General features: G+C 41.1%; 1 protein-coding gene across 2 annotated transcripts in view; it reads left to right on the top strand.

The window, feature by feature from the left end:
* Window positions 1–13,473, top strand: part of PTCH1 (patched 1) — a 66,669-nt gene that overhangs the window by 14,072 nt on the left and 39,124 nt on the right. For both annotated transcript variants that reach the window (XM_083883334.1, XM_083883335.1), the window contains 4 exons: window positions 9,839–10,028; window positions 11,333–11,402; window positions 11,515–11,606; window positions 13,039–13,237. In XM_083883334.1, coding sequence (XP_083739460.1) covers window positions 9,839–10,028; window positions 11,333–11,402; window positions 11,515–11,606; window positions 13,039–13,237 — 551 coding nt within the window. The remainder of the gene's footprint in view (window positions 1–9,838; window positions 10,029–11,332; window positions 11,403–11,514; window positions 11,607–13,038; window positions 13,238–13,473) is intronic.

The following is a 13,473-nucleotide window of genomic DNA, read 5'->3' as shown; positions in this document are numbered from 1 at the left end:
ACTTATTCCCCAGGTTCCTCCCACCTCCTAAACCACTAAATTCTTTATAAATTAAAAATTACTATACAGGTTTCTTGTTTTAAAGGAAGGCAGCGTTGACGGATACACATCTTTTTAAGCATTTGAGGGGGAAGTCGGTAAATCTTTTTGTTGCTGTAATCTGTTCATTCATATATTTCACTTGCGATTTCCTCCTCCTCTCCCCCCCCCCCCCCCCCCGCTTTGTATTTTTTGTAGCCGGCTATAAGGAGTGGTGGTGTTGACAGAATATAGTTCACACCACACTGACCTTGTGATGAAACTTCCTCACAGCCGCAGGGGGTCCTTATGAATCGGCCCCTAATCCAGCTAATCCCGCTCGCAACAAAATCGTGAAAGTGGCTCCCAGCGATGTGTGTTTCCCTGCGCAGATGCCGCGGGAAGGAGCGGCGTTGGGAACGCACCGGCGCCTCGGGGCCTTTTGTGCGCGGCCTCCCGGGCCGGCGGGGCTCCGCAGGGCTGGGGCTCCTGGCGGGGCCGGGGCTCCTGGCGGGGCCGGGGCTCCTGGCGGGGCCGGGGCTCCTGGCGGGGCCGGGGCTCCTGGCGGGGCCGGGGCTCCTGGCGGGGCCGGGGCTCCTGGCGGGGCCGGGGCTGGCTCCTGGCGGGGCTCCAGGTGCGGCCCCGCCGGGTACCCCTTGCTCGGCCTCCTCCCGCCTCCCGCCCAGAGGGAGCGCGGACCCTCGCACTGGGCTCCGTATTGGTAAAACACCGGCACGGTCACAGTGGCCCAAAGCAGAAAATAAAAGCCGTGCTGAGGGGGTGTGCTTGGCCCTTTGTTCGGCTTTTTTCCCCGACCTTTCCTGCTTGAGCGTAAACCTGGCCATATGGTGGGTGGCAGGCTCGGTGTCGGACAGGACTCTGGGAGCGCATCCCGCACAGAGTAAGTGGGACGCGCTCTGCCCCGCTCGGTGTGAATGGCGAGCCCGCGATGAAAAATGGGCCTCCTGACAGATGCAGCGCAGCCTCGGGAGCTGGTGGCTAGTAAGAAATATCGAGATGGGGGAAGCTGTGACAGGCAGCAGGTTCGGTGCTGGGGGTAGCGCTGACCTGACCTGATTGTGTCCAACAGTGAGAGCAGTCCTGCTTCAGTGCAAAGCCATTCAGAAGGAAGCTGCTTAGGCAACAACAGATGGTACACAAGCAGCTGGTAGGGAATACTTGAAAGGAGCTCTACCCTGTGTCGTAACATGTTAATTCCTTTCATTTTTTAATGTTAGTTTTGCCATCTCCTAAAGATGCTATTTAGGAAATTATATCCTCTAAAAGCTTCTGGATGCTGTTTGCATCTATTTGCGCTGCTGTTTGCTGTTCTTTTAAAAAAAGTTGCATTCAAATTTTGTACTACTCTGTGCACAGATAAAATTTGTGCTATCCCAGGAGTACAGATGAAAAGACCTAAAAATGCTGCTTTTAACCACACAGGAAAACAATTACATATTTGAGGAAAGGGCACTGAGAGGTTAAATGAAAAGTTTGGCCTAGAGGAAAGCTGACTGCTGTGGAACAACACAGCAAATTGTTTGTAATGTATTACGCAGCAGAAGCTCTTATTCAACCTAAAGTAACTTAAAGAAATTATATTCAGCTGTTTTGAAATCCTTAGCTTTAGACCTTGAAGCCCCTTATGCACACTTCTCAGCAGAACTCCTCTAAACTTTGCCACTATTGCATACAATTCAGGAGTTTTGCCTGTTAGGAAGCGTGCTCAGCTGTTATCCTAAATTACTGAAGAATAAAAATTCAACTTGCTCCTCATGGAGTATGTACTGTTTGTTATGTGACTACAAACTGTTGGGAGAGTTGCAATAATCTGTATTAGCTGGTGAAGGCAGGCTCCTTGATATCCAGGAAAAAGCAGAGTCTAAGACACTTTTGCTACTGCTCCTTTGCTGCTTGGGCTATAAAATTCAGTGGTTGGGGTTCTCCACTGGAAGCTGTGGTTGTGGCTAGAAGGGACCATGTCTTTGTAAGGAAGGATAGTTTGCTCTCCTTACCCATTCATTCCTCAGTTTCTTTGTTGGGTTGGTCAACAAGGATGCCGGTTGTGACAGTGCTGTTCTATAATGTGGACACCTGCCCCGTAGAAAATGGACTGAGACCACCAACTCATTTCACATAAGTTAGCAAACAGCTGTCAGATGGTAAACAACTTGTGGTCACTATTGTTCCTGGCTGGATTAGAAACGGTGACCCAGAGGTGAACAGCTCATATCCTGTTACCAAGGACATGTGTCGCAGCTCAGTAGCAGGCACTGCATTTTATGTTTAATTGAAAAGTTTGAATTGCACGTACCACTTTGGTACATTGTTGTATGTTTCAAAGCCATTTTCATGTTGGTTTTGCTTTTTTTTCTTAAGTTTGTACAGTTTAATTTGTTCATTTTGGTTTGCAGTTTTTTTTCCTGTACTTTTCCACTCCTTCAACCCAGATGGACACCAAGCAAGAAATCAAAATGTCTCATTTTCTTTAGCAATCTATCTGTTTTACCCAAGCAGAAAGAATATTTTTCTGCCTATAGGCAATACAGATGTATATGTGTAAAACTGGCTTTTAGCTGATTTTTAGAAAGAAAAAGTTTTAACTCCTAAAATTATAGGGAAGATTTCCTACTACAAGGAGTGGCAGCTGTTGTTGAGCTGTCTTCCTGTGTACGCAGACAGCTTTGTGTCCTTGTCACAGCTCTAAACTTTATCATACTGTGACAGAATGAAAAGGCAACTTTGATGTGTGTTTTTATTTTTGCTATTCATAAGCGTGTCAGCATTAACAAAATTTGTAACAGCAACACTGGAGTCATCCCCAGCATGTGTAAGGAGTAACTTAATTCGTATCATATGATGGCTTGAGAGATAAAAAGCAGCCTTTTGAAGTGCTTTGTTGTTGGGCATCTTTTTGTTTGGCTTTTTTTTTTTCTTCTTCTTTTTTCATTTGTAGGTTTTTATCTTTGCCTTTCTCTTTTTTTTTTTTAAAACCCCCCCCCTCCCCCCCTCCCCCCGCTTTTGCATCATCCTAAAGTCTTTGGCACTAAAGAGATATTGATAGAGGTTATATTTTCTCATTGGGATAGAATGGTGTGGGACAGTATAACTGGGGAGAAGGGTAAGAGTCCCCCTGTGTGTTGGGAAGGGAGATGGTAGGGTGCAGGCTGTTTTAATCTGGGCAGGCACAACAGCTGCTCCATGTGTGCTATATAGCTGAAGAAATGTGCATTCAGCAAATGCTGTGCAAGAAAACCTAGATAGACACAGCATGCAATTTCTGACTGCCTGTAGTGCAGTGTTGGCACAGATGATGTCTAGTTACATGATTAATATGATATTTTTTTATTGAGCTGCTGTGCAGCCCACTGAATGACCATGTAATCTCTTCAAGATGCTGATTGTTAACCACTGTGTTCTAGCTCTTGTAAGCTCCCCATTTCTGAACAGATTTTTTTGGTAGCTCAGTTTCATTCACTTTTTGTGAAGTCTTTATTTTGCATTATGTTTTTATAATGTAATCCTGATAGATTTATGAGAGCCATCCTTAGCATCATTAGATGCATGATAAATAGTATCTCACAGTAGTTAATTTGGAGTTCAACCATGTAAACCAATAGCAACTGTGACTACAAGCAGAAGGCATTTTGAAAGTTTACGGAAGTGGACATTCCAACCAGTCCCTTTTCTGCTACAGACTAAACTTGGACTTCGAGAAGGTGTTTTGCACTTTCTCCCAGCAAATGGTTTTGCCTATCAGGCCTAGAGAATGATAATTCTGAGGAAGGTGCTGTCTTCTCTGGTTTTCTGTCAGGATGCTGACTAAAACTGTCTGTGTGCAGAAAAACTATATTCTGTTGCTGACAAAGAGCAGCACCAGACAAGCTCAAACATCTGAGAGAACATGAAGACAGAACTCCCTAGAGAGTAACAGGAAGCTTTAAATCAAAAGGCCATTATTTTTCTGTGCCCAGTAAGAGACAGGATAGTCTTCATATCTGCCATAGAACTTCAACTCTTTAAATCAGTTTCTTTATAGGAGGTTTCAATCCTGTGTGAGTAGTATTTGGCTGCTGTGTTTTTTTCTCATGAGGTCTGTGTTCTTTATCAGTAAAAATGGAGATTGTCACTGGTGTCATTAGGTACTGCTTTCTGCTCTGTGGCAGGTGTGAGTGCTTGTGATCCTGGTACCCAGTTAGGGTAGGGAGGCAGAACTGTGTCTCAGTGGCTTATCTGTGTGCCACTGTGATGGACTGAAACTAGCTTCATTGCTTAGTGTTTGCGTAACACCTGCATACACGAGTTACAGAGATGCACATGGGAACTCCGTCAGGAGCACTCCATCAGGAAGTGGAGTAGAAGAAAGCGCATAATGGCAGTCAAAGCTGAGGGAGATGGACTGTGCAGCGTGCCAGGGAGAGAGGTATGAAGTCCCTTTTTGGTTCCCATCCTGGCAGAGAGAGGGAGCTGAAGGGTGAGAAGGCAGGGTGGAGGCTGGGATGTCTGTTCTCCGTCTAAGTCTGACATATTTCTCTGTACACTGCTGCATTTTGGGTTGGTTGGTGAAGGTTGAGACCTAGGTGAACACTTAGGAATATTATTCAGTCTTTGTATGTGGTCACTGAGTTGTAAAGAGGTTTTATCTCCTAAACCTCCTGTTGAGGTGATGACAGGTATTGCAAATTGTAAGAGGTTCCCCACCTTGGCTATTGCTCAGGCCATAAAGTAAGCACTGCAAGGGATACTTAGACATACACCTGATTTATCAAAAAGGTCAGCATCTTTCAAGGACATGAAATGAAAACATTGTTTGTGTGAGATGTCCGTGACTATTAGAGATACAATTCTATTGCTTTGAATTGCCACTGCCTAAAGGTTTCTGAATTGCTCTAATGCTACACATTTACTGTCCTCAAAAAAATTAAAAAGGTGGTGTTGCTCAAATAAAGCAGAGCTGTGTCTGCCCCTCAGGTGCTCGAATTGAAACACCTTGAGGCCCACAGTCTTCAGAAGGGCGGTTCTCCAGAAAATTCTGTTCATGTACCTAAAATTTGTCTAAGAACTTAGGCTCCAAAACACTATTTGTGGAAAACTTGGCTTTGGTTTCTCAGAGTCTGTCCTCCACACTGGTAGGCAAACATTTTTATCCCAGATGTTTGTCTCTCAGGAATGTTCTTTTTTAGAGAGAGCTTGCTCTCTACTAAGCTAGTTGGTCGCATGGTTGTGCACAAGGTAACTATTGAATGGTTAATAGAGGTGGTGTTCATGTCTAAGAAAAATAAAGAAACCTCTGGCTATGTGATGCAATTCCACTAAACTGAAATGAAACATTGTAAGACACTCTGAAAAATAAGTTTTTCATGCCTTTAGAGCGACTGGTCAGTAAATTAATGGGCAGTGACTTCTGGCTGTCACTCATGGCTTGATCTAACATTGATCTCTAAGTCTGACAGAGGTCAAATTTACTCCTCAGACTACTTAGTATGGAAAGGACAGCAGTGGTAGGTTCCAGACTTCTTTGTAGACATGTTAATGTAATGCCATGTAAATTTTTGACTTTGGTTGTCAGAAATGTACTGACATTCTCAGTGGAAATGAGCATGTAAGCTGGATGACCCAGGAGCTTCAAAATGGGTACTAAGTCAGTGGAAGGAAATGTGTCAAAAACTGTGCCAACGAAAACAAACACAATCTCATTCCTATGCCATTGAAGGGTGCATCAGTGTAATGCACTAGTCTTAGTGCAAATGTACACCAGAGACAAATAGTTTTGGTTTTCAGGGTGCTTCTCTCTTAAGGTGTACTGAAGCATTTTAGTGTGTGATGGCTGAAACACTAGGATTGTGTCCCCAGTGTTGGTATCTAGAGCCTTTCACCTGCAGGTCATGGGTTCACGTCTGCCTCAAGTTAAGGATGACTAAAACTTCTTACCACCTGACACCTCTTTGGGGAAGAAGAAACTGGTCCTTACATGGTTCTTAGCAACCTAACATCCACAGTGGCAATTACTGCAGACTTCAGGCCCTTCAAGAGGCCAAAGAATTACCCTATCTTCTGCTCCAGTTGGTGGGGAGGCTCAGGAGGAGCAGCAGTGTGTTTCATGGTGTGGGATGCTGACTTGTTCAAGGCAGATCTGGAGTGTTCTGGCAAAGAGCTAAGAGGGGAGTCTGTGGGTAACAGAGGGGGTGGGGAGGAGGAAGACACTTTACTCTTCTGTGGAAAAACCAGCTTTTAAACAATAACTAATCCTCATCAATAGGAATGCTGTCAATTACACTATTTCATGTTGAGCAATGGCCTTCAAATCCTTTCAATACATCCAGAATTAGAAACTGGTACATTAAATATGAAATAGTGCCAGGACAGTGTGTGTTACTGCTTTGCTGGTTGTTTTTTTTTTTTTCCTTTAAAAAAAATTGTAGCTAAATCGTACAGATGGCATGGTATCTCTTTTTCAGTACACAGACACCCATGACAGTGCTGGAAGGATAGTGTACAAGCCACTGCACTGTGTTACCACCAGCAATGAGACACTGCATTGACCTGTCACTTAAATCTTCCTTGGATTATGGGAAATTTTGCTACTAACTTAGCCATCTAGGCACTTAACCATAAGGAATCATGTAATAAAAAACTAGAATGCCATCAAGTGGCTTTTGATCAAAAAAGGACAAGTGATATGTGGATTTTTTTCATCAAAATATTAAAATGAGGTGGTTCTGTCTGTTTTTGATATGAAATAGAATCAGAAATATGTACGCCATACATACAGTTTCTGTTAGTAGCATTTTGAGTGTAAAATGCTGTTATCACCAAGTAGAAGAAAACAGAATCCATAAAGGAAAACCACGAAACACCAGCATTTTGTTCACTGATCATATTTTCCATTATATTGTTCTATTGTTCATCCTATGGTGTGGAAATACTGTCATGACTATAATGCCTTTTTTTACAAGCATAAGGAATGACTTTCTGCAGAATGTGTGAGTCATGGAAGTAGTGTATATAGCTCAGTGAGGCCAGAGGCTTCAGGTGCATTTCTGTGACATTTTTAGTGTTTTTTCTCTTAGGTTTTTACACTACTTTTGGATAAACTGGGAAAAAAACCCAAAGCAATAAGGGGCTTGATTTTAAAATAATGCATGTTCAGCTAATAGTGCTGATTGTGTAGGCTGAAGACATGAGTATGGCAGCCTCCAGTGCAGTGATCTGTGCAAATTTTAATTGAAATAAATTGAAGCAAAACTGGTACAAACTTTCCTTTCCTTTTGCTCTCTTTTATTTCTAATATATTGAAAGACCACTGATGTGTCCACTTTTTTCCAGTCTGTCCATATGTTTTAATATAACCTGGCTTTGCAGAGGAAATTCTGTCAAATGTATGTTTATGATTATTTTGTACCTGATTGCTACATTGTATAAAATATTTGCAATATTTGGAGTTAGTTTTACTATGTTTGGCTGAAGAAATGTACATAATGGACCCATCAAAGGAATAGTTAAATGATGTAATGCCTTAAGAAAAATGTGAAGCAGATCTGCTGCTGGATTCTGGAATCTGCCCAGCTTCTTGGGTGGTTTTGCTACTCCTGGTTGAAATGTTAGAAATGGAAAAAAACAGCTTCTGTTCTGATGACTGACTTACATGATGCAGTTTTGATTAGCTAGATCTGCCTTGTTCAGTGAAGTTAATGTAGTTTGACAGGACCTTGATTAGGAAGCAATCATCTCTGTTGATAGTAAACAGTTGGTCACTTTCAGCAGAGATGGGAATGATGCCCTTTGTCTTGTATGAAGTAAGATTTGTCAGTTCAAGTTCTGCTTAAATTCAAAGAGAAAGCGTGAGTGGAATGGGAGAGAATATAGTACCAGGAGTAGAAGTTTATGGTAGACTCCACAGTCCTCATAACGTTGGGGCTTTATTGTCTTGACTGGCATTGAGAGACAAAAGAGGGGGAGAGTCATTTTGTCTTTGAAGCACTTGCAGTGTAAAGGGTTGTGAAAGAAGTCTGGTTACATACAGATTAGGATAACTCTGCTCCCTTATTTCTGTAAAATGAAGTAAAATTCAAGTATCAAGGGCTGCTGGTTGGTGTAGTAGTGAGGAAAGACAGCAGTGAGCATAAACATGGGGCTGATAAATTAAAGTATTTTTAGAGTTTAAATCTTGATAAGGATTAGCAATAGCTTTTTGTTACCATGTAAATGCAGTGTCAATGACAGTATGTCCTGTCCTGTCAATGTAGTAAGACTGATGTTAAAAAATTCCAAAGGAACTCTAGGTAGAAGGTTGTACTTTGATTGTTTGGGTTTTGTTGGTTTTGTTGCTGTTGTTTGATTGGTTTTTGTTTTGTTTTGTTTTGCATACCATGTACTGTCTCTGTTCCATGGTATAAAGGAGGTAATCCCACAATGTGACAGGCTGAAAAAAAATTTGGTGTGTTGTGGAAACACTTATTTCTTCAAAGAATTCTTGAGCAAGAAATTAAGCAATGCTTCGTGCCAGAATGTCTGTATGGTTTAATTATTGAGGGTCTCATTCTGACAGCTTTATGCATGCTGGGGCCCAGCTTCTTGCCTGGTGGTCGTTTTAGCCCCAGGGGTGTTACGGGTGGGTTGAGGGCCCAAGTGATTGAAAAAGTATGTCCCTGTTCGGGCTTAGGAATCTCATCTCCTACTCTGCCAACTGGTTATGGATCAGTCTTCTGTTATATGACCTAGGAATAAATAAATATATGTGCCTAATTTCTGTTCACACCATTGCAGAACTAAACTTTGGCAGTAATTCAGATCACCAGTGTCAAGCTTACTAGGACTGAGAAAAAATATAACAAATTAGATCAGGTCTGTAGCTTGGATTTACATTCTTGTCCTCCTCATCTGGATGTGGTCTTGATTCAGCTAATAGACTGAATTAATTGACATTGCCTCCCACGTGCATTGGCTAGAGAGACTACAGAGGAGGTTACAGAAAGTATATGAACTCTAGCTGACTGGGGGTTTTGTAGAAGGGAAGACAGTTTTCCATTCTTATGCAATGTTTTCTGGCATGGCAAATTGTGTATGGCTCCCTCTAGAGCCTGTCAACTCTGCAGTCTCCCTCTCCCCTCAACGGAGCACACCGTTGGGCTCATGTCTGTTTAGAAACAGATGTTGCACATGAACAATCTCCTGCATCGCAGCATGTTAAGCCAGGTACTGGGCCACTGGGGTAAATTAGCTGTAGACAGAGCTTTCTGCTACACTCGAACTGCATCTCTTTATATGAACTTGGCATTTCTTCGTTTTTTATTTAAGGCTGAAAGAAATACTTCTGCTCACTTACTCTTTACCTTCTCCTTTTTTATTTTTTTTAACCCAAGAGAAACGTTTTCCTTCTAGTTTTGCCAAATTATTTAGTAGAAGAGTGTAAATTAAAGCCATTTATCCTGAAATGTGCTTTTGGAGCAGACTGTTTATACAAGTGTAAGAAATTGTAACATAGTATTTCTTCTGGTCTGCCAGGTGAAGTTTTTCTTCCTTTTTTCTTCCTTTTTAATTTATTTTTACACATGGGATGTTGGTTATAATGCAGAAAAAACTGAGGCTCCAGTTTATGTATCAATGTTTCAGTAGAGAAGCAGAAATGGTATTGTAATGAGGAAAGTGAGGGTTTTTTCAGAGATAGTGAAAGCTGTCCTTAGTTTTAGAGATACACTGTGATCATTTTGAGAAAGAATAAGCCCTGCACACAGTGTTTTCTGACTGGAGAGTGCTCATCAAAAGAATGCAGAATGAGCAGATACTGGCTAATACAAAGTTCTTAATATTTATCCATCAGTTGGTGGACGAGTGAGTCGGGAGTTAAATTACACACGGCAGAAGATTGGAGAAGAGGCCATGTTCAACCCCCAGCTCATGATCCAGACTCCACAGGAAGATGGTGCTAATGTACTAACAACAGAAGCACTCCGACAGCACCTTGAGTCTGCGCTTCAGGCCAGCAGAGTACATGTCTACATGTACAACAGGTGAGGGGAAAATCCAAAGTTTTCTTGATCATATGTAATAGCTGAATAATGGGCATATGCTTTCCTCAATATGTTTTTAAATGGTTAGCACTTTCCCTTAGGGCTGTGCTTTGATTTGAGTGTCACTGGTTTCTGATAGCTTGACACTGTGGCATGATAAATTGGCATTTAACAAGTAAGATGGGGTAAGTGGTGTTGGAAGAGATTCTGAGAGAGTACCCATGTGAACCATGCTGTAGCATGCAGCATTTCTTTAGGTAAAGGAATGATGTCTGTGGTCTTAAACAGAAGCTCATGGATAGGATTCCTAACATTGAAAATCCTTCCATATTAGAGTTGAATTCACTTGATAAAATCATAATGAGGTACATAATGGCTGTGAACAGTGGCACAGAGTAGTATTCTTCCAACAGTTAAGCTGTAAAGCGAAATGCAGATGGGTTGGAAATGTCAGCAGGTGGAATGACAGCTGTTTAATATCATAGACAAGAGTATGCCTTAAAGAATGTCGGTAGCCCCAAACTGATTGTTAGCTGTTGTGTGTTGTCCAGCAGAAAAATATTAATGGTGCACCTCAAGAAGGTACCAACATGGGGCTAGGATGTCTCTCTGAGAAATGGTTCTTCCAGGGTTACTAATTACACAGTGATGTGCCTAAGAGTCGTGCCTGTGAGCACAAAGCTCCCTGTCTTTCAGATCTTTTCAGCACACCCAGCTGCTTCCTCCATGAGCTACTACTAAGGCTCCAATTATCTTTTAGACAGCTCCTGTCCTGTCTTAAGTCATTAGAAGCCATGGTAGTGGAAGTTGTAATACAGCTGAAATAGGAAGGCAGGAATCTTGATGGTTTGTTTTCTTCTGCATATCTTGGTCAGCTGACTATATTTGAATCCTCTGAGCAGAAGGTGGCTTTTCTCTTACTGGTGTCACTAAGTAATACCTTAAGTCACAAGCAGTCTTGTGTAAATGAGACTGACAAAAATACAAGATGTATTTTTGTCCCATTACCATGTATTGACCAGCCTCCACATAAAAAAGCACCTCCCTTATTTTGAATGAGTTTTACAGAGAATATGGAAACAACTGAAATAAAGGTCTGCTTCATAACGACAAAAAGAAAGGTGGGGTTTTTTTGTGAGGTCTAGTATATCTATTTTTAATAATATTTGCCTTACTCAATGACTTTCTGCTTGAGGCCCATGTGTTTGTGTATGAGTCACAGTTTTAAATGTCTGTTGCATTTTCAACATAATTTCTCAGTGATTGGGCAAGAAGAAAATATTTGTCTTTCATATTTCTTACAGACAGTGGAAATTGGAACATTTGTGTTACAAATCAGGAGAACTCATCACAGAAGCAGGTTACATGGACCAGGTATGTTTAGCAGGCATTTAATTTCAAGGTTTGTGTATTTTCATGATTCAGCTTGTGCTGTTTTCATTATATTCTAGTGTGACTGTGTTTTTCCTCTTTCTGATTTTGACAGATCATAGAATATCTTTATCCTTGCCTAATTATCACTCCTTTGGACTGCTTCTGGGAGGGAGCAAAGCTGCAGTCAGGAACTGCCTATCTATTGTAAGGAATTTTTTTTATAACTTTCTGGTCTGACTCTTTAATTGTATAACTGTGTACACCTTTTCAGTTGCATTTCCTTTGTTAATTCAGCTTCTGACTTAACAGGAAAAATAAAATACAAAGTGTAGTGTCTCTACGTAAAAAATACACGTGGATTTTTTTTTTTTTCATTTAACACAACGTTTACCTGTTTCTATCAGATTATTTGTAAACCTCATTTTAAATCCTCTGTTATTTTTCCTGTGCTGCTAGCATGCAAATTAAAATGTAAATTCTGAATTGAAGTATTAAGAATTTATGCTTTGCTTTTTTTTTTCCCCCTGGAACAAAGTTGTTTCTGGTGGATTGTTTTTTCCCCCCATAAAATACAAAAATGTTTGTTGGCTGGGAATTTTAGACCTAAGAAAATGTCTTGAGTTAATTCTCAAGTCTTCCTGAGGAATAAAGAACAAATCCTTTGCTTAGAGACAGTTAAAGAAACAATATAGTATCTTTTATGGGTGGTTTCTCACAGTTTACAAGTGTGATATTAGACGCCCTGAATTCTTTAAAGAGTTAATTGTTAATCTGTGCAGGCATTTTCTCTTAATTATGCAAGAGTTAGCATTTGAGCTATTGTTTCTGTCCTGGTTTGCATGTCTCTGCAAAAGCAATTTGCAATGGCCATCTCCTAACCTTTAGTGTACAGTTTTAGATGGGGAAATAAGGGGGTTTGTGTTTTCTGGTTGGGAGATTCAGAATAATGACTTAAGCCTGGTTAAGCAGATACAGTGTGGTTTGAACCACAGAATAAGGCAGTCAAAAGCCTTTCTGGTCTGTCAACATCACAAATTCAGAAGTGGGGGGTGGGAGAGGTGACAGTGATAGTGGTGACAGCCATGGTAGCAGGAAGGCTTGATCGTTGATAGTCAAGCTGCCAGGGCATTTGAAGGAGCACAGTATTGTTACAGATAAACAAAGATCAGTTATATTGATTGATTACATTTGCAAGATGATTATTAGACTAGCAAGAAGTAATCTGATACTATGAGAAAGGCTTTCTTTCCTCAACCCCCCTCTCTTCTGTCCCTCTCCCCTCCCCCCTAATTCTTTGAAGCAGCAGTTGGCTGCTTTTTTGTTATTTAGGTACTTGATAATTTGTTTTGCTTTGTTCGTAAGTGAAAGTATTTTTAATCGGTTTTATAAGATAGCTTTGTAAGAACCAAGTATTTTTGTTGAAATTACAACTGGGCTGCAAGAAAAGTACATAAACAGGTCTAATTAAAACATGCCTTACATTTTATGAAACAGCCTTTCCAGAAAAAGTTTTCTTGTAGCAAAAAATAACTCACTTATTTGTTCAAATATAAATTTTAAAGTTTGTTCATCTTACAAATTTTAAAAGATCTTCATCTTTTTTCTATGTGTCTTTTTCTCCTGGTTGCTCTTGCAGAGGGAAGCCTCCTTTGCAGTGGATCAACTTTGACCCCTTAGAATTCTTGGAAGAGTTAAAGAAAATAAACTACCAAGTGGAGAGCTGGGAAGAAATGCTGAATAAAGCAGAGGTTGGTCATGGTTATATGGATCGACCCTGCCTGAATCCTGCTGATCCCGATTGCCCAATCACAGCTCCCAATAAAAATTCCACCAAAGTAAGTTTGCTTGTCCTTGTGCATGTCTTTTCAAGGGAGGCTGGGGGGTGGGGAAGGTTGGGTGGAAGGTCAAACAGAAGAAAGTACCATTTTCTTCCAAGCAATATATAGTTTGTATTCTTGCATGATGTAATCTTTCTGTTCCTGTTACCTGCTGTTAGCTCACGGCCATGGATTTTTCCTCGTTGTGTGATGCAATGCTTAATCCTCTGCATTTAGAGTGAAAGTACAGTTGT

Source organism: Zosterops lateralis (genome assembly GCF_965231275.1).
Source record: "Zosterops lateralis genome assembly, chromosome: Z".
NCBI lineage: Eukaryota > Metazoa > Chordata > Aves > Passeriformes > Zosteropidae > Zosterops > Zosterops lateralis.
Note: the sequence above shows the minus strand (reverse complement) of the source record. Positions and strands in the feature narration are given on the sequence as shown.